Source organism: Protopterus annectens, chromosome 10.part0 (assembly GCF_019279795.1).
Source record: "Protopterus annectens isolate FY-2018-M chromosome 10.part0, PAN1.0, whole genome shotgun sequence".
Taxonomy (NCBI): domain Eukaryota; kingdom Metazoa; phylum Chordata; order Ceratodontiformes; family Protopteridae; genus Protopterus; species Protopterus annectens.
Window position 1 is genome coordinate 298,537,770 of NC_056744.1, and position 23,014 is coordinate 298,560,783.

At 37.1% G+C, this 23,014-nt stretch overlaps 1 protein-coding gene across 1 annotated transcript in view; it reads right to left on the reverse strand.

Moving 5' to 3' along the window:
* Nucleotides 1-23,014, reverse strand: part of LOC122814130 (WD repeat-containing protein on Y chromosome-like) — a 1,041,762-nt gene that overhangs the window by 469,410 nt on the left and 549,338 nt on the right. Inside the window, exon 8 of the mRNA XM_044086745.1 lies at nucleotides 12,404-12,541. Within this exon, the coding sequence (XP_043942680.1) occupies nucleotides 12,404-12,541 (138 nt within the window). The remainder of the gene's footprint in view (nucleotides 1-12,403; nucleotides 12,542-23,014) is intronic.

Below are 23,014 nucleotides of genomic sequence, written 5' to 3' on the forward strand. Positions count from 1 at the left end.
ATTATATCCTGGAGATAGTATCTCATTATCAGTAGTACTAGGTTAGTATGTTCTAACCAGTGAATATTATATCCTGGAGGTAGTATCTCATTATCAGTAGTACTAGGTTAGTATGTTCTAACCGGTGAATATTATATCCTGGAGGTAGTATCTCATTATCAGTAGTACTAGGTTAGTATGTTCTAACCAGTGAATATTATATCCTGGAGGTAGTATCTCATTATCAGTAGTACTAGGTTAGTATGGTCTAACCAGTGAATATTATATCCTGGAGGTAGTATCTCATTATCAGTAGTACTAGGTTAGTATGTTCTAACCAGTGAATATTATATCCTGGAGGTAGTATCTCATTATCAGTAGTACTAGGTTAGTATGTTCTAACCAGTGAATATTATATCCTGGAGGTAGTATCTCATTATCAGTAGTACTAGGTTAGTATGTTCTAACCAGTGAATATTATATCCTGGAGGTAGTATCTCATTATCAGTAGTACTAGGTTAGTATGTTCTAACCGGTGAATATTATATCCTGGAGGTAGTATCTCATTATCAGTAGTACTAGGTTAGTATGTTCTAACCAGTGAATATTATATCCTGGAGGTAGTATCTCATTATCAGTAGTACTAGGTTAGTATGTTCTAACCAGTGAATATTATATCCTGGAGGTAGTATCTCATTATCAGTAGTACTAGGTTAGTATGTTCTAACCGGTGAATATTATATCCTGGAGGTAGTATCTCATTATCAGTAGTACTAGGTTAGTATGTTCTAACCAGTGAATATTATATCCTGGAGGTAGTATCTCATTATCAGTAGTACTAGGTTAGTATGTTCTAACCAGTGAATATTATATCCTGGAGGTAGTATCTCATTATCAGTAGTACTAGGTTAGTATGTTCTAACCAGTGAATATTATATCCTGGAGGTAGTATCTCATTATCAGTAGTACTAGGTTAGTATGTTCTAACCGGTGAATATTATATCCTGGAGGTAGTATCTCATTATCAGTAGTACTAGGTTAGTATGTTCTAACCAGTGAATATTATATCCTGGAGGTAGTATCTCATTATCAGTAGTACTAGGTTAGTATGTTCTAACCAGTGAATATTATATCCTGGAGGTAGTATCTCATTATCAGTAGTACTAGGTTAGTATGTTCTTAACAGTGAATATTATATCCTGGAGGTAGTATCTCATTATCAGTAGTACTAGGTTAGTATGTTCTAACCAGTGAATATTATATCCTGGAGGTAGTATCTCATTATCAGTAGTACTAGGTTAGTATGTTCTAACCAGTGAATATTATATCCTGGAGGTAGTATCTCATTATCAGTAGTACTAGGTTAGTATGTTCTAACCAGTGAATATTATATCCTGGAGGTAGTATCTCATTATCAGTAGTACTAGGTTAGTATGTTCTAACCGGTGAATATTATATCCTGGAGGTAGTATCTCATTATCAGTAGTACTAGGTTAGTATGTTCTAACCAGTGAATATTATATCCTGGAGATAGTATCTCATTATCAGTAGTACTAGGTTAGTATGTTCTAACCAGTGAATATTATATCCTGGAGGTAGTATCTCATTATCAGTAGTACTAGGTTAGTATGTTCTAACCATGAATATTATATCCTGGAGATAGTATCTCATTATCAGTAGTACTAGGTTAGTATGTTCTAACCAGTGAATATTATATCCTGGAGGTAGTATCTCATTATCAGTAGTACTAGGTTAGTATGTTCTAACCGTGAATATTATATCCTGGAGGTAGTATCTCATTATCAGTAGTACTAGGTTAGTACGGTCGAACCAGTGAATATTATATCCTGGAGGTAGTATCTCATTATCAGTAGTACTAGGTTAGTATGTTCTAACCAGTGCATATTATATCCTGGAGGTAGTATCTCATTATCAGTAGTACTAGGTTAGTATGTTCTAACCAGTGCATATTATATCCTGGACGTAGTATCTCATTATCAGTAGTACTAGGTGAGTATGTTCAAACCAGTGCATAATATATCCTGGAGGTAGTGTCTCATTATCAGTAGTACTAGCTTAGTATGTTCTAACCAGTGAATATTATATCCTGGAGGTAGTATCTCATTATCAGTAGTACTAGGTTAGTATGTTCTAACCAGTGAATATTATATCCTGGAGGTAGTATCTCATTATCAGTAGTACTAGGTTAGTATGTTCTAACCAGTGAATATTATATCCTGGAGGTAGTATCTCATTATCAGTAGTACTAGGTTAGTATGTTCTAACCATGAATATTATATCCTGGAGGTAGTATCTCATTATCAGTAGTACTAGGTTAGTATGTTCTAACCAGTGAATATTATATCCTGGAGGTAGTATCTCATTATCAGTAGTACTAGGTTAGTATGTTCTAACCAGTGAATATTATATCCTGGAGGTAGTATCTCATTATCAGTAGTACTAGGTTAGTATGTTCTAACCAGTGAATATTATATCCTGGAGGTAGTATCTCATTATCAGTAGTACTAGGTTAGTATGTTCTAACCAGTGAATATTATATCCTGGAGGTAGTATCTCATTATCAGTAGTACTAGGTTAGTATGTTCTAACCAGTGAATATTATATCCTGGAGGTAGTATCTCATTATCAGTAGTACTAGGTTAGTATGTTCTAACCAGTGAATATTATATCCTGGAGGTAGTATCTCATTATCAGTAGTACTAGGTTAGTATGTTCTAACCGGTGAATATTATATCCTGGAGGTAGTATCTCATTATCAGTAGTACTAGGTTAGTATGTTCTAACCAGTGAATATTATATCCTGGAGGTAGTATCTCATTATCAGTAGTACTAGGTTAGTATGTTCTAACCAGTGAATATTATATCCTGGAGGTAGTATCTCATTATCAGTAGTACTAGGTTAGTATGTTCTAACAGGTGAATATTATATCCTGGAGGTAGTATCTCATTATCAGTAGTACTAGGTTAGTATGTTCTAACCGGTGAATATTATATCCTGGAGGTAGTATCTCATTATCAGTAGTACTAGGTTAGTATGTTCTAACCAGTGAATATTATATCCTGGAGGTAGTATCTCATTATCAGTAGTACTAGGTTAGTATGTTCTAACCAGTGAATATTATATCCTGGAGGTAGTATCTCATTATCAGTAGTACTAGGTTAGTATGTTCTAACCAGTGAATATTATATCCTGGAGGTAGTATCTCATTATCAGTAGTACTAGGTTAGTATGTTCTAACCAGTGAATATTATATCCTGGAGGTAGTATCTCATTATCAGTAGTACTAGGTTAGTATGTTCTAACCAGTGAATATTATATCCTGGAGGTAGTATCTCATTATCAGTAGTACTAGGTTAGTATGGTCTAACCAGTGAATATTATATCCTGGAGGTAGTATCTCATTATCAGTAGTACTAGGTTAGTACGGTCTAACCAGTGAATATTATATCCTGGAGGTAGTATCTCATTATCAGTAGTACTAGGTTAGTATGTTCTAACCGGTGAATATTATATCCTGGAGGTAGTATCTCATTATCAGTAGTACTAGGTTAGTATGTTCTAACCGGTGAATATTATATCCTGGAGGTAGTATCTCATTATCAGTAGTACTAGGTTAGTATGTTCTAACCAGTGAATATTATATCCTGGAGGTAGTATCTCATTATCAGTAGTACTAGGTTAGTATGTTCTAACCAGTGAATATTATATCCTGGAGGTAGTATCTCATTATCAGTAGTACTAGGTTAGTATGTTCTAACCAGTGAATATTATATCCTGGAGGTAGTATCTCATTATCAGTAGTACTAGGTTAGTATGTTCTAACCAGTGAATATTATATCCTGGAGGTAGTATCTCATTATCAGTAGTACTAGGTTAGTATGTTCTAACCAGTGAATATTATATCCTGGAGGTAGTATCTCATTATCAGTAGTACTAGGTTAGTATGTTCTAACCGGTGAATATTATATCCTGGAGGTAGTATCTCATTATCAGTAGTACTAGGTTAGTATGTTCTAACCGGTGAATATTATATCCTGGAGGTAGTATCTCATTATCAGTAGTACTAGGTTAGTATGGTCTAACCGGTGAATATTATATCCTGGAGGTAGTATCTCATTATCAGTAGTACTAGGTTAGTATGTTCTAACCATGAATATTATATCCTGGAGGTAGTATCTCATTATCAGTAGTACTAGGTTAGTATGTTCTAACCGGTGAATATTATATCCTGGAGGTAGTATCTCATTATCAGTAGTACTAGGTTAGTATGTTCTAACCAGTGAATATTATATCCTGGAGGTAGTATCTCATTATCAGTAGTACTAGGTTAGTATGTTCTAACCAGTGAATATTATATCCTGGAGGTAGTATCTCATTATCAGTAGTACTAGGTTAGTATGTTCTAACCAGTGAATATTATATCCTGGAGGTAGTATCTCATTATCAGTAGTACTAGGTTAGTATGTTCTAACCAGTGAATATTATATCCTGGAGGTAGTATCTCATTATCAGTAGTACTAGGTTAGTATGTTCTAACCAGTGAATATTATATCCTGGAGGTAGTATCTCATTATCAGTAGTACTAGGTTAGTATGTTCTAACCAGTGAATATTATATCCTGGAGGTAGTATCTCATTATCAGTAGTACTAGGTTAGTATGTTCTAACCAGTGAATATTATATCCTGGAGGTAGTATCTCATTATCAGTAGTACTAGGTTAGTATGTTCTAACCAGTGAATATTATATCCTGGAGGTAGTATCTCATTATCAGTAGTACTAGGTTAGTATGTTCTAACCAGTGAATATTATATCCTGGAGGTAGTATCTCATTATCAGTAGTACTAGGTTAGTATGTTCTAACCAGTGAATATTATATCCTGGAGGTAGTATCTCATTATCAGTAGTACTAGGTTAGTACAGTCTAACCAGTGAATATTATATCCTGGAGGTAGTATCTCATTATCAGTAGTACTAGGTTAGTATGGTCTAACCAGTGAATATTATATCCTGGAGGTAGTATCTCATTATCAGTAGTACTAGGTTAGTATGTTCTAACCAGTGAATATTATATCCTGGAGGTAGTATCTCATTATCAGTAGTACTAGGTTAGTATGGTCTAACCAGTGAATATTATATCCTGGAGGTAGTATCTCATTATCAGTAGTACTAGGTTAGTATGTTCTAACCGGTGAATATTATATCCTGGAGGTAGTATCTCATTATCAGTAGTACTAGGTTAGTATGGTCTAACGGTGAATATTATATCCTGGAGGTAGTATCTCATTATCAGTAGTACTAGGTTAGTATGGTCTAACCGGTGAATATTATATCCTGGAGGTAGTATCTCATTATCAGTAGTACTAGGTTAGTATGGTCTAACGGTGAATATTATATCCTGGAGGTAGTATCTCATTATCAGTAGTACTAGGTTAGTACAGTCTAACCAGTGAATATTATATCCTGGAGGTAGTATCTCATTATCAGTAGTACTAGGTTAGTATGTTCTAACCAGTGAATATTATATCCTGGAGGTAGTATCTCATTATCAGTAGTACTAGGTTAGTATGTTCTAACCGGTGAATATTATATCCTGGAGGTAGTATCTCATTATCAGTAGTACTAGGTTAGTATGGTCTAACCAGTGAATATTATATCCTGGAGGTAGTATCTCATTATCAGTAGTACTAGGTTAGTACAGTCTAACCAGTGAATATTATATCCTGGAGGTAGTATCTCATTATCAGTAGTACTAGGTTAGTATGGTCTAACCAGTGAATATTATATCCTGGAGGTAGTATCTCATTATCAGTAGTACTAGGTTAGTATGGTCTAACCGATGAATATTATATCCTGGAGGTAGTATCTCATTATCAGTAGTACTAGGTTAGTACAGTCTAACCAGTGAATATTATATCCTGGAGGTAGTATCTCATTATCAGTAGTACTAGGTTAGTACAGTCTAACCAGTGAATATTATATCCTGGAGGTAGTATCTCATTATCAGTAGTACTAGGTTAGTATGGTCTAACCAGTGAATATTATATCCTGGGGGTAGTATCTCATTATCAGTACTACTAGGTTAGTATGTTCGAACTGGTGAATATTATATCCTGGAGGTAGTATCTCATTATCAGTAGTACTGGGTTTTAGCCAGGTTTCCATAAGGCACATAATGTCTCGGGAGTGGGTTGCTAGAAGGGCATGTAGGTTGGGAATCTTATGGTTAATACTTCTAATATTTAGATAAAATGCTAGGAGGGAACTAGTGAGAGTAGAAGGGGGTAGCTTGACTGTGAGGGTTGTGGTAGGGGAGTGAAGGTTATTGGGTGTGGGTGGGCCAGGGTTGGTATAGATGTCCCCATGTGTTATAAGGTTAGAGTGACAGGATACTCTAAGCTTTAGGAGTTTGTTTATATGTTTTATATAGTCTTTGTCTTTAGGATTATGTTTTTTGGCTTTACAGGGGTGATATTTTGTTGGGGGTGGTAGATTTGGTGTGCTGGGGATGGTAAAGTGTTTGGTATTATGTGTGAAGTTGTGGATGGCTGTTTGACCATTTGGGTAGTGAATACCATGGTGAAGTTTTTGTTCGTAGGAAGTAAGATGGTAACATAGAAATAGTATAGGCAGTAGGGTAATTAGAATTTTTTTACTTGTTTGCATTTTGTTAGGGGGGGCAATTTTGATGGTTGAGTGTGTTAACATAATGTAGCTGCAGACAGGGCAAACAAGCATAAAACTTTCACAATGAATAGTAATTGGAGTAGAAAACACTTCATTAGCATATGCTGAGTTACATCATTCCTCATTTGCATCTCATTATTAATACACTTGCATAAGCTCATTTGAGGTCATCACACATTTGCATAAATGGCCTCTATGAATCGCAATTCATCTGTGCTCATTCTTGGAAGTGGCAGGTAGTCTAAACACATTTGCTTAAATTACTGTGAATACCGCCCTTCATTTTGTCACCAATAATAGGCCCAAAGAACGTTCTGTCATTATTTTACATTGTTTTGGAGTCATGTGGGATATAGTTATTGGCTACATTATGTCATCATATCTCACAAGTTTCAAAATAATAGCAGCTTTTCCATTAACATTTTGTAATTATCTCCTCTGCCACCTAACAAAGACATGATGAAAGTTTTGAAAGCTGTTTATTCTCTGTCTTTCCACATGCTTAACATCACTGATGTAAAATAATTATAAAATGGCAGTGATAGTATATACAGATGTTCTCAAGGCATGCGATTGTAATTTTAATGAATAGACCTGCTTTCAGCCCTCTTATTGTCCTTTCACCCCAAAACCATTAAAAAGGATGAAAAAAAACACACAGCATATGACTGCCTGTCATCTGATGGCATGAGCATATTTTTTACAGTATAACACAGAGGGCTAAAGTTCCATGGTGCTAATAATCTCTGTTCTGTCTACACTGTTGCAGAAGGACTAAAATTATGTAATTTACTCATTCAGAACTTGAAGCTCACTATGAAAAGAGACACTGGAGCTAAGTTTCTCAGAACTTATTAAAATAAATAAATGTGACAGTTGTATCTCACCTGGTCTTTACTCTTCCAACATCTTAGTGAGCTTGCTTGTGTAAAGTTTGTTTTCTGATCACCACTAAAAATTACATGCTAGGTACTTGTTTTGTATTCCTTAATCTCATAAAGCTTGGCTGTCAATGACATTCCTACTGCCCTAACAGCTTTCCTTTTCAATTGTGTGCGTTTGTGTGTGAGTGTTTTGTGAATCTTTTCATCTATTTGTCTGTCTATTTATGTCTTTATATGCTAAAATGGACCTGATCTTTCATGAGCATCTGATATAGTTCTCATTATGGTGGCATTTTTTTCATTGTTACATTTCTCTTGAAAAACCCATTCAAATGGAAATGTTTTCCCTGTTGCATATGAGATTGTGCTTGTGGGAAGTGAATAGCCATCCTTAAGTATTAAATATAAAGCTTTTAAAATCTATGGTAATCTCCTTTCCTCTGGATATTTTTATATTTTGATAATGGGAATCGTGCAGTGACACTCCACTTTACTGCAGACAATGTGTGATATGGATCATAATCATGAACCATTTCTTATTAATTTATGAGAAGGGAATGTATTTCCTTAATGGACAAGCTTACTGTGTGAACCAGATCATAACTTTGTACAGTTTCTTATTTATCTATGAAAAAGGAATGCACTGCCTTAATGGAGTAGGATTGTGAGAGAAGAAGTGAACATCTAATAAATCATGTACTTTTTTCTTGTTTGTTTTTTGTATATAAATGTTAAAAATCATATTCTTCATCTTTATCATAGTTGATTTTCTCTTTAGGATTCCCCTGAAAGCAGTCCATGACCATTGCCTAGTAGTGCCAACCCAGCTAACAAAACATACATAAATAAAAAATAAAATATTTAATTATCTATGTAAAACTGTAAAAGCAGTAGCCCCAGTGCTTGCTGGCAAGGATGTATTATGAAGTAAAGCATAGTATTTAAGCTAGAATACATGTAGCGGCAGGGTCCTTTCCATGTTAGACCACCAATAGCATGTAAAGAAATAATGAAGCTGGGGGATGAATAAGCTTGGTGTTGATGTACTTATTCCCTGACGTCATGGCTCATTGGCACTGCAAGTAGTAGGGCGGTAAGAAGAGATAGAGGCTTCAAGAAAACCCTGATCAGCCTTACATTATGGCCTGATGACCCTTTGTTGCCATTCCTCACCCTAAGAAAGGTAGCTGACTGTTTGTTGACAGCCACAGGAGATGACAGCACAGCAGAAAGAATGAGTAGTGAGTTATAGCAGGCTGGTGTCATTCCAAGGGGATTCAGTATGTGTCAGTCTGGGGTGATGTGATTGACAGACCCCTCTGCTTTGCCAGAGATCTTTTGCACCTGTCACTGCCAGGCTTTTGAATACTGGTATTAGCCACCCCCATAGTGCCTTTTTTAGGCAGTGCTAAACCAACAGCCCTACCAACTTAACAAATTCTTCCAATGCCATGCTGAAGGTACTACTGCTCAGTGCTAAGAGTCTTATTAAGAAACCGCACTTCCTGGAAAATCTCCTTGTCCAGGAGAATGCTGACATCTCTGCAGTATATAGACGTGGCTCAACCCTGTGGAAAGCACCCTCGCAGTGCAAGTCTACAATGCCTATCACACATTTAGACCACTCTCTGAAAAGGGGAAAAAAAAAAAACAAAAAAAAACAAATGGCGGAGGCATTTCCATTTACATAAAGAACAAAAAAAAATTACACTTCAAGATTGCTCAAGCAGGATGACTAGCTTGAGCTACTCCATGTCCAGTTTACCAAAGGCAAAATCCCACCATATCATCGCTCACTACAGGCCCCCAACCATGAACCCTGAAAACCACTCTGCATCCCTGAAGTTACTAGAATTACTTACCATTCAGCCTAACATACTACTTGAGGGTGATTTTAATTACCCACTCCTAAACTGGGAAACATACACAACCATTAACATGCAGGCTCAGAAATTCCTGGACTTTGTCAGTGCAAATGCTCTGGAACAGCTGATCTGCACTCCCACTAGGGGCTGAAATATCCTTGACGTAGTACTCACAAACATGGGGGAGCATTGCACTCCCCCAGCATAACGTCCTCATTAGTAAGATCAGATCATAAATCATTCTCCTATGAAATAAATGCAATGGTAGAACCCCCATCAAACCCTAAAATGCTAAATAATTTTTCCATGGCAAATGACCTTCTATTAAGTGATAGCATAGGTAATTTTAGAGTACCTCCTAACCCCAATAACATGGAGGCCTATGCAGATGTATACACGAATGCCCAGTATAACCACTTAAACAACCGCATAGAAATGGCAAACCTGACCGAACTAAACCCAGGTCTAGCTAGAAAAACAAGCCCCCCCTGGTGGACACCTGCCATAAATAGACTGCACAAAAGAGGGAAAAAATTCCTGACTAGAAGTAAGTGGGAGGGGGCACAACAAAGAAAAAATCCCTCATTAGTCTCAATAGGCAAATCAGGGAACTAGTCAAGTCTTCAAAAGCTAAATATGAGATTAAGATAGCCTCCCAAGCGAAGGATAACCATAAAACATTTTAGTTAAGTCTGAAATCTTAAGGGAAACACTCAACAATGAGCTGACTTGGCTGTAGATGGCACTACATATACACAGCCAGAAGAAACAGCAAACCTGCTAGCTGTTAAATTCATCTCAAATTTCACCCATCATCTCCAGTCACTTCCTATGAAATACCCCCTAACATTCATTTGCCTGGTACCACAAAAGAACAGGTCATCACAGCATTCCCTAAAGCTATAAACACAGCATCAGTGAGTCCTGATAGAATTCCAGGGTGCATATTAAATAGCTTTAAATGTGACCTAGCAGATCCACTTGGATCTCTATTCAAACACAGTCTCCAGACAGTCTTTGTCCCAGTAGAGTGGAGGAAAGCAAAAGTCATCCATCTGCACAAGGAGGGACCAACTGACCCAGGAAACTATGAACCCCTAAGTTTGACTAGTCTCATATGGAAAGCTATGGAAAGGATAATCATGGACCTGATTAACAATGACACAGGAAAACTTCAGACTCTAGACCCAACGTAGTTTGGCTTTGTCAAGTGCAGGCCCTGCCTGCTTAATCTGGTGGACTTCTTTGAGAAGGTCACCCAGGCCATTGATGAGGGTGAGACAGTGCATACTGCCTATCTTGACCTGGCCATGGCATTTGAAACAATATCCCACTCTGGTATTATACATAAACTCACAAAATTGGGCATAAACCTCTACGTCACCAGATGGATATCCAAATGGCTTACAGATAGGTTACATGTTATTAAAGGGGGAATCCACATCCAATAAGGAGCCAGAAACCAGTGGAGTACCACAAGGCTCTGTGATGGGCCCCCTCCTATTTGGGATATACTTCTCAGATGTCAAGAAAAATGTAGATGGCCTTTGGCTGACCAAATTTGCCTATGACTCCAAACTGAGGGCAATCATTGACTCCCCAAATAATGTTGATATCTTACAGAAAGGTCTGACACAGACTAATGACTGGCGTTAGAGTCATGGCCTCAAACTAAATGCAAAGAAGTTCATAATAATTCCTTTTGGGATATCAAACACCTCTGCAAATTATAACATTGATAGCAGTCCCCTAAGAGTGGACCCAGTGGTGGGAGATCTGGATACTGAGATAGATACTAATCTTAACTTTGACCACCATGAGTCCATGGTGGTGAGGAAATCCTTGTATGTGGTTCAGCTTATAAGTAAGGGCATGGCATCCAGATCTATGGATGTCATAGTACCACTGTATTCAGCCCTCATCATACCAGTAATTGAGTACAATGCACCCTTTGGCATGTACCTCTCCAGGCACCTGCAACAGTTGGAGCATTCTCAGAGGTTTCTCACCAAAAAAATACAGGGTATAACCAACATGTCATATGTGGACCAATTAAAAGCTCTATCACTGTATTCAGTTTCTTACTAATTACTGAGGGATGATCTGTGCCTGACCTACAAGGCAGTCTCTGACCCAGCTGATGGAAATGTTGCATATTCACAAAACTAACTACACAAGGATTACCTGCTCCAAAAGATCTTAACCTGATCTCTGGCATGAACAGATCATGATGGACATACAGATATGGATTCTGATATTGCCCCTCCTCTGGATTAAACTTCCTATTCATGTGAAACACAATCCTTCACTGACCATCTCCAAGTGGAGTCTGAACTAATGGATGGGAAATCACAAATCCACTCTTGGATGGTGTCTGTGTCCCTTATGGACTGAGGCAGTCTGTAAAAATAATCAAATCCCCACTTGCTGACCCTTGCTGTCTTTCCCTTAGGACTGAAAATTGGGTAAAATCTGGGTAAAACCGGCTTGGCTTGTAAGGGCTCTTGAGCTGTTAGGTTAGTAATCTCCTATGAACCTATGACCCTATGGAGGACACAGTGAAATAACATTATTAAATACAGCAAGACGTGTATATTACTAAAGTAAGACAAATTAGATCAGAATTAAAAATCAGTATTTGCTTAATATGACTGATAACTTCTTCAAAATTATAGTCCACCATTTCAACTGCTGAATTCACATAATTCAGAAACAACTGCCATCATTCTTTGATAAATAAATTATGTACTGTTGTATCAGTTCTTTATTTGCAAAGATTCCTTATAAAATGCCAGAGATTCGCTTCATAATGCAGTTTGTTCCATTCTGTCTATGTGGCCTTGTAAAAGGCATATCCAATTAAGATATTCCCTCGGTATATTAGAAAATATACAATTATAATATACAAAATATAAATATTCTGCTACCTTCAACAATCGAGATGTATGTCAAACAGATTAATATTTACCTGAATGAAGATTTTTTGAGGTCCCTCTTCATCTGTAAATGGTTTTTCAAACATTCCTTTGTGAGGCTTCAGAAACCATAATAGGTGTACATCACCAGTGTCATCTCCCCAGAGCAACAAAGAACGATTTCCTGAGAACTGTGACAGACAAAATATTTGTTTGCGTTATGATATATTAAACCAGCTGTGTACGTTTAACTGACAAAATCTTTGTAACGCATTGCTCAGTGCTTTAAAATTAATGTTTTACTTATCTTCTCATTTTTTCTTTCACACTTTTAGAAGTGGTATCCATAAAATGTCTTTGCTCAGAGTTTCCTTCTGTACATTTAACACTTTACAGACACTGCTAAAGTGCATATATTATGTGAAAATTGCAACTCCATTCACAGCCTTCTTTTACAGCTGCAGCCAGCAAAGGAAAAAAAAAACATTGGAGAAGAGGAAAGGGCAGCCTTGTTCAAGCAAGCAGTAAGAGGGAGAGTGTTATTGTGGAAATAATACCAACCCAGAGGTGTTGCCGCTACACCCCTGGAAGGGCTATATTTCCACAATAACACATCCTGGAGGGCATTATTGAGTTTTGAGAATTGGTTGTCTGTAAAATTGTTCTTTAGTTACATATTTATTTATTTTTTATTACTGTATTCCTTTATATATTTTTTATGTAAAATAGTTCCTCCGCCTAATGTTTCAAACTTGTATTATATGTTAATGGTGTTGGAAGAAGCATTTTGCATCCAGAATATAACACTTTAAAAATATCCAGGTATTTACTTTATTTTTTGGTCCCTTACTCCTAAAATGTTTGGTTTGTTGCCTGTCATTGGACATTGAAGTTACTAAATAATGACAAACATTTGAGTTTCAGACTTTTATTTTCTTCAGAAAATTCATGCTAACACAAATTCTTTTATTTAAGCAAGTGTGTAATTTTATAAGAGCAATAATTCAAATCTGTTCCTATCTCTGAACCTTTGTTCCCCCTTTATTTTAGGCTTTACCCAGATTTTTTCAGCTGAAAGGTCCAAAGGTATACAAACCTCTTTACTGCCAATGCTGCCAGTAGACAATCTCATTCACTCTCTCTCACATGCACACCTCTGCTTCACAGATTTTTGGGTCATATGTTTGGTCCCTTCCTCATAAAATTTTTAGTTTTCTGGCAAATCACTAGGGATTGAAGCAATTAAGTAATGACAGAAATTTATGTTTCAGACTTCATATCCTTCAGAAAATACATGCTAATGGAAACCCTGTTATTCTATCAACATTCTAATATTATAAAACCAATATTTAAAAGCTGTCCCTATTTATTGGTCCTTTATACCCCATTATTTGTGGCTCTGTCCAGATTTCTAGTGTCAAGAGGTTTAGAGGTATGGTCGAGAGGGATGCAAACTTCTTAACTGATGTTGCTGCTGCCAGGGATCGCTCAAGTCGTTCTTACTCTTCACTCTAGCTCACACACACACACACACACACACACACACACACACACACACACACACACACACACACACACACACACACACACACACACAGTCTCTTCGGCTTTTATTAACACATTCTTTCACACACACAGACAGAAACATAAAGACACATACACACACTTCTTTCTGTTTCATTTATATTTTATACCCGCTTAGCAAGTGTAAGATAACAGCTCAATCGATCTCTGTCTCAGTCTCATACATGCATATGCTCTCACACACAGACATAAACACATACACACATTTTTTTGTTTTAATTTTTTTCTTTCTTATTTTACACTCAATAAACAGTAAAAGTACTGCTTAGTGAGTGTAAAATAATGGCGGCCATTCGTTTTTTCAGTCCAAACTCACCGGCCATGAAGAAGGTGGACTTATTTTTCAGTGGACATTACCTGTAGATTAACACCCTGCTGGAAAACATTCATTCTCCAATCAGGGTGCAATCTACAGGTCTCCCATTCTCTAAGCTAAATTATCCAGTGGGATGCAAGATAATTAACGAAAACTAGGCAGATATTTATGAAAATGGCAAAGACAAGTAAGCTGAAAGGATGAGTAGGTTAGAAGTCAGTAAGCAATGTAATAAGGAGAGAACACTCCACTTTTATAATTGCTGATCATTTTTTGAAAGTGTTTTCTGTAATACAGCAAGGAAAACAGCCTGAAGCCAGATCTTGGCTAGGGGTGAAGTGATTGTAGTTTTGACCAGGGGTGGAGGGAATGTAGTTTTTGGGGTGAGAATTATGAATTTATTTTAAAGTTGGCTCTTGTAGTGTTAATGAGTAATTGTCACATTTCTTTGCAGACAAGTAACAGGATACAGATGGTCTAACTGCTTAATGGGTTATTAGTAATCAAAAAGTCTACCAATGCTAGAGGCTGCCAACTCTAGAAAGGAAAAATAGAAATCAATCACAAACCATGAACTGTGTAAAACAATGTATTTAAGCTGCAAAAGTTCGATATTAGCTTTTTGTCCACCAACAAGAAAGGATTTCATCAGAATAAATTAAACTTTTACTTGGTTCATCTCATAAGTAAAGGGATTACATCCAGAAAAAAGGAGGTTATTACCTCCCTGTACTCCTCTCTCAACAGGCCAAAAATTGAGTATAATGCCCTGTTTGGTATGTACCTCTCCAAACACCTGCACCAACTGGAAAGGCCACAGAAATACCTCACAAAGAGAATCCATGGCCTCTAACACCTGTCTTATGTGGACAGGGTCAAATCACTATCAATCTGCCTGTTATCATACAGATTGCTTAGTGTCTCGCCTACAAGGCAGTACTGGACCCTGCCCTACTAAAGTTGCTCCATATCCGTAAGTCTAACTCCTCACGCATTACCTGCTTGAAAGGCCTAAATCTAATATGCAACATCAACAAAACCTGGAGAGACATTTTTGTCTGCCAGCGGCTGCCCCGTCTCTGGAATAGGCTTCCCATACATGTCAAACAGAATACCTCGCTGATCCTCTTCAAGCACAACCTTGATGAGTGGATGGGAATCCACAAATTTGTCCCAGAGGTTCCACCTCTGTCCCTCATTGTAGGGGCGACAGGTACTGACTGAAGTTTCCTTTTTGGGGATAAACTCTTGGCTAGGCTTATAAGGGCCCCAGAGCCATTAGCCTAGTAACCTTCTATGACCCTATTATCCTATGACAATAACTGTAATTTATAGAATTGATTAAAATTAAGAACCAATAGGCATCTACATTTCATTAACTAATTAACTAAAATAAAATTCCCTTAAAGGTAAATCAAAGGGTTATATACAATTCATTACATTAAAGTGAATAATTTTAACATTTTTAATATACAATATACATCTTAAAACACTTAAAAATATGAACTGCACCACAATTTTAGTTACTTGAAATAATTCAAATCAATTGTGAACATTAGAACCGGAATAATTTATTTTTCAAAATGAACCTTTCATGAAGTGATGAAATATAAGTCTGGCCTTGATAAAACTTAGGGTTTAAAATATTTCTCAGAATCTGTGTATTCACAGTTCATTATAGCTTTATTTACTTGTTAATTTAAAATATCTATATAGGATTAAGAAGAAGAATATTGAAAGTTTTAAAATTATTCACTTTAATGTAATGAATTGTATACAACCCTTTGGTTATAAACCACTAATTTCTTCTGATAAAGTCCATTCTTGTTGGTGGATGAAAAGCTAATATTAAAGTTTTGTAGGTTAAGTAAATTGTTTCACATGGTTCATGGTTTGTGGCTGATTTTTGTTTTTTCTTTTTGGAGTTTGCAGTCTCTACCATTGGTGGATTTTTTTTTTGTTTGTAGTAGATTTGCTATTATGACACTGATTGAAGAACAACCATGTGACATACTGCAGGGAAGTTTAACCTTATGGGATACTTAAGGATACATTGTACTGTTCATTAAATCCCTCTCCTTAATTTAAATTCTTATCAGTTATCCAGAGAATATTTAGCCTTCTATGCAACAGTTTACTCTACTATACTATAGTAGCCCACATATAGTACACTGTATGAGACACTTCAATGGTATGTATAAAATCACATACAATGCAACATGTCCACAGAAGCAGCAATGCAGTGAATAAATTGCAGTAAGAATTTGCATTAATGAGATAGATGCTATTCAAGTCAGTGTTTGCTATCATAACATTAAAAAGTCATACTATGTGGATGGCTTTTTCATTAGTCTACTAAATCTTGATACTTTATAGTACTTGGAATAAGGTGAGATCATAGTAGGCATAACAGTGACATCCACTAGAGTGTCATTATCAGGTGCTATGCAGTCTTCTAATCATGTAGATGAAGTACTGGCTAATACAGTGTCATGATCGGGATAAGTGACCATTCCAGGAGCAGTCTCTTTATTTGGCAATTGTGACACTTCTATGTTAGACCTAACTCTTATTGGCATTCTTTAAGAAAAAAAATCATTATTCTGAGATTAAAACAGTCCATTCCTTTGTAAATGTTATCAGAACTTTAGACAATCCTTAGTCTGAACAACACAAGACCTCGGTGTATTTACTCAGTGAAGCACAATAGTTGGGATACCCCTCTAACTTGGTATATTTAGTTATGGGGGGTGTGGGGGGCACAGCGTAGGTGTTAAATTTTATGTTTTATATTTTATGTTTTTGTTTATGGTCACTAGGGCGGACTACCATCAGTTTTCCCTAGGAAACTTTTAGCTGAAAAGTTAATTCAATGAATAGTATGTTCACTGAATAGGTGTTTGTGGATGAGGCATTCGATTAATTGTGATTCAATGATGTGATATACACCCATGTGATAGACATGGGGTTAGTATATATGTGATAGACATGGAGTTAATATACACATGATAGACATGGAGTTAGTATATGTATGATAGACATGGAGATAGCATACATGTGATAGACATGGAGTTAGCATATGTGTGATAGATATGGAGTTAGTATATGTGTGATAGACATGGAGTTAATATACATGTGATAGACATAAATTTAGTATATGTATGAGAGACATGGCGTTAGCATACATGTGATAGATATGGACTTAGTATACATGTGATAGACATGAAGTTAGTAAACATTTGATAGACATGGAATTAATATACATGCGATAGATACGGAGCTAGTATACATGTGACAGACATGGAATTAGTATATGTGTGATAGACATGGAAATACTAAATGTAAAATTAAGGAGGAGGAGTGCAATAAGATTGGTAGATTTCAAAACAATTTGAAGTTTTCTGCACTGGGAAATACAGTTCTGATATAATAGACAGAAATGCTATATGGAAATGGTATTGGAATGCTACTGATGGGGAGGAGACATTGAAAAAGAGTTACTATGAACAACTGTGCAGTAGAGCAAAACTGAGACTTCTAAAACCTTGTGTGGTCATATCTCAAACAACAACTTGTCCAAGGTCATAAAACATTCACAAACATTTTTTTTCAGGAAGAAAAGCCACCTTACACCCACCAATGTGAGGCCTGATCTCATGACCTATATACATGCTAACACTGAGATCACAACAACTTGGGAAAAGGTAGAAAGTGAAAGCATACAACTGACCTTTATCCTCTTTTCCGACTCTTACACAGAGTTCAGTACGTGTTCTCACCAGCTTCAAGATTTCAGATGTTGGTGAATGAAAACAGGTGACTTTCCTGTTATGATTTTTGAGTGACAGTTAACTGGTGGTCAACAAAGAATATGTCTCAGTCTTATAACTATCTTATCATTAGATTATGCTCAAAGAAAGTCAATTTTCATCATCTTCTTTTGGCTGTTCCCATTAGGGGTCACCACAGCAGATCATCTGTTTCCATTTCTTCCTGTCCTCTGCATCTTGCTCTGTCACACCAACCACCTGCATGTCCCCTCTCACCACATCCATAAACCTTATCTTAGGCCTTCCTCTTTTCCTCTTACCTGGCAGCTCCATCCTTAGCATCCTTTTCCCAATATACCCAGCATCCTTCCTCAGCACATGTCCAAACCAACGCAGTCTCGCCTCTCTTGCTTTGTCTCCAAACTGTCCAGCCTGGGCTGACCCTCTAATATACTGATTCCTAATCCTGTCCCATCCTAGTCACACCCAGTGCAAATCTTAACATCTTTAACTCTGCCACATCCAGCTCTGACTCCTGCCTTTTCGTCAATGCCACCGTCTCCAACCCATATAACATAGCTGGTCTCACTACTGTCTTTTAGACCTTCCCTTTCACTCTTACTGGTACCTGTCTGTCACAAATCACTCCTGACACTCTTCTCCACCCATTCCACCCTGCCTGTACTCTCTTCTTCACCTCTCTTCCACACTCACCATTACTCTGAACTGTTGATCCCAAGTACTTAAACTCATCCACCTTTACCAACTCTACTCCCTGCATCCTCACCATTCCTCTACCCACCCTCTCATTTACACACATATATTCTGTTTTAGCCCTGCTGACCTTCATTCCTCTCCTCTCTAAAGCATATCTCTACCTCTCCAGGGTCTCCTCAACCTCGTCCCTACTCTCACTACATATCACAATGTCATCTGCAAACATCATAGTCCACGGGGCCTCCTGTCTAATCTCATTTGTCAACCTGTCCATCACCACTGCAAATAAGAAAGGGCTCAGAGCTGATCTTTGATGTCATCCCACCTCCACCTTAAACGTATCTCTCACTCCCACCGCAGTCCTCACCAATGTCACACTACCCTTGCACATATCCTGTACCACTCTTACATACTTCTCTGCCACTCCTGACTTCCTCATACAATACCACAACTCCTCTCTAGGCACCCTGTCATATGCTTTCTCTAAGTCCACAAAGACACAATGCAACTCCTTCTGACCTTCTCTGTATTTCTCCAATAACACTCTCAGAGCAAATATTGCATCTGTAGTGCTCTTTCCTGGCATGAAACCATACTGCTGATCACTAATCATCACCTCCCTTCTTAACCTAGCTTCCACTACTCTTTCTCATAACTTCAAGCTGTGACTGATCAATTTTATCCCTCTGTAATTACTGCAGCTCTGCACATCACCCTTATTCTTAAAGATAGGTACCAAAACACTTTTTCTCCACTCCTCAGGCATCCTCTGACTTTCCAAAATTTCATTAAACAATCTGGTTAATAATTCCACTGCTATTTCTCCTAAGCACCTCCATGCTTCCACTGGTATGTCATCTGGGCCAACAGCCTTTCCATTCTTCATCCTCTTCATAGCTGTCCTTACTTCCTCCTTGCTAATCTGCTTCACTTCCTGATTCACTATCCCGACATCATCCAACCTTCTCTCTCTCTCATTCTCTTCATTCATCAGCCCTTCAAAGTACTCTTTCCATCTACTCAACACACTCTCCTTACTTGTGAGTACGTTTCCCTCACTGTCCTTTATCACCCTTATCTTTCCCAAAGAAAGTCAATTTTTGATGACCCAAAAAAGTTTTATAGAGAATTGGGAAATAAGGTAAAAGGAATTGAAAGACCACCAAAAAAAGAAAAAATAGATAAATTTTGAAGAAGTATATATGAAGAACCTGTGGGACATAATGAAGATGCTAATTGGATAGAAGAAGTAAAAGAAAGAATAAGAAGTTTAAAAGTACATGATATAAAATAGGATGAGATAACAACTAGAGAGGAAGAAACAAAGTTAAGAAAAGCCTCTAATTGGAAAACCCCAGGCCCAGATGCAGTACCTAACTTCTGGTTAAAAGTATTAAAATCTTTGCACAAAGATTTTGCCACGTGTAAGAATTATTTATATGCGCACCCCGAACAGACACCAACCTGGCTAACAACAGGAAAAACTATGCTCCTACTTAAGAGTGAACCTTCAAACGCCCCTAAGAATTCTAGACCAGTAACTTGCCTTCCGATGATTTATAAACTATACACTGGAATTGATGCTGACAGAGTTTATAATCATTTAGAAGAAAACTCAATTATGGCAGTAGAACAAAAGGGCAGTAAAAGAAAATCATATGGAACAAAGATCATTTGCTGTTAAATAAAGTCATAATAGAGAACTGTAAATATGGAAAGAATCTAAGTATGGCATGGATTAACTATAAAAAAGCATTTGATAGTATCCCACATTCATGGATAAAAGAGTGCTAAAAATGTATAAGATACATCTTACACTGATAAATTACATTACAGTGACCATAAAACAGTGGCAGACCACTTTGCAATTAAGTCATGATAAAAGGCAACTTATTATTCCAGGGATAAGAATTCAAAGGGGAATATTTCAAAGTGACTCTCTGTCACTGCTGCTATTCTGCCTTGCACTTTACCCATTAAGCTGTCTACTTAACAGCTTAGGTAATGGCTATAATTTGGCTCCTAGGAAACAACAAAGTGCAAAGACTTCTCATCCTCTCTTTGTCGATGATTTGAAACTGTATAGCTCATCAGATGAAGTACTGAAAGCAGAACTGCAAGTTGTTAAAACTTTTTCAGATGATATAAGGCTGTCATTTGATCTTGATAAATGTACAAAAGCAACCTTTAAAGCAGGAAAATTGCAGCACCAGGGAAATATTAGTTTGGGACAGGAATGTGATATAAAATAACTTGAGCAAGAGGGAGTGTATAAATATTTGGGAACTGATGAAGGATCAACAATAAAACATGAACAAATGCTAATAAAACTTAGCAAGGAGTACTTCAGAAGACATAAATTAATCCTGAAAACAGCATTGACATCTAGGAACAAAATCCAAGTTATAAATCAATTTGTTCTTCCTGTCCTAACCTACAGTTTTAGAGTGATCGACTGGCCTCCAAAGCTGCTGGATAGATTAAATAGGAAAACAAGAAGGATGCTTCATGCTCATAAAATCAGTGCATACCAACATCATATATTCCCCGTTCTGAAGGAGGGATGGGTCTCCTTGAAATTGATTACATGTATAGGTCTGCAATCGTGGGACTCCACGCATATCTGCTGACCTCACAAGACCCAAATGTAGTGAAAGTTTTGAAACATGAGGAGAATAAGTCTAAGTTGACTTCTCTGCTTAATCTAGCAGAAGCATATCGACGTCAAGCAGGAATGGAAATCAAACCAGAAGCAGATAAAAACCAGGCAGCAACTGAATCTGTCAAAAAACAAAAAAAAGAATATAAGGTGAAGGACCAGATGAGAAGGCAAGAAATGTGGAAAAAGCATAAATATAGTTGCAAGTATAGAAAACTTCTGGAAGAACCTCATGTTGATCAAGACCGAACACAAGAATGGTTAAGGAGAGGTGAATTTAAACCAAGAGATGAAAGGTTAATATTGGCGGCCCAAGATAGTGGGCTATGTATACGTTGGTTTACAAAGTCCATTGAACATGTGGGAGAAACAGATAAATGTAGGTTTTGCAAAACAGAATTGGAAACAGTTGCACACCTCGTTTTTGGTTGTGACATACTAATGGCAGAAGGACTGTATACTGAAAATCATAATAATGTGGCAAGACTGCTGCACTGGGGATTGTGCAAACATTATGTTGATGAATTGGCTGGAAACACTGGAAACATGAGCCACAAAGCATCATAGAAAATTATGAAGTCTACATCATATGGAATCATCCATTACCAACAGTTCAAAATATAGATGCTAGAAAACTGGATATAGTGGTCCAAGAAAAGAAGACAAAAGTAACAGTGATCATTGAAATTGCCACATCCATTGACTACAGTGTCCTGTGCACAGAGAGACACAAAGTCATAAAATATCAGGATTTGCAAGCAGAAACGAGAGCAATGTGGAAGAAAGACCACCAGATAGTTCCAATGGCACTAGGTGCAACGGATCTTTTAGAGTCTACAATCATATTTAGATATACTACCAATACATGTAACTCCGTATGAATTACAGAAGGAGTGATTACTGGGCACATTGAGGGTGCTGCGAAGAGCACTTTTGGCTGACATCATAGAGTGAAACAATACTAATTTCATGAATTTTAATCGCAGTTTGACTTAGGAATGGGGTCCATTCGGTCCATTCTCATCATGCTATTAGAAACCCAAAAGATTTAGAGAAATTAAAAAAGTCATCTAAATTTTTGCAGAAGTATTAGTTTAAGGGTGTGCACACTTATGCAACCAGCTTATTGTACATTTTTTTAATTTTTTTTATATGTTTCGCCTAACAGATTTTTTTTTCATCTGAATTGTACAGGTTATAGGTCATATTGAAGGTGGGAAAAGTCTTGAAATTATTTATTGTAGTCTCATTTTTTTATATCACAAAAACCTGGCATTTTAACCAGGGAGCTTGCCTAGTAACTACCTAGAAACCTATAAATGTACATTATTTTGCTTATACACCCAGCATACTAGTTGTTGTGTCTTTCGGCTTTTCCCGGTTAGGGGCCGCCACAGCGGAACTCCGGTCCGCTAATGATTGGTAGTTTATTTTTATGTGCCGAGTTACCAGCCCTGATGCACAATCTTCAATGAAGGTATGCCCATTCATGCATATCTCCAAGCAGAAGACGCTCTAGCTGAAAAATGAACCGGACAGCTTCTGACTGTGAGGCGACAACGCTACCGCAGCACCACCACCGCGACACCCAGCATACTAGTATGTTCATAATATCTTC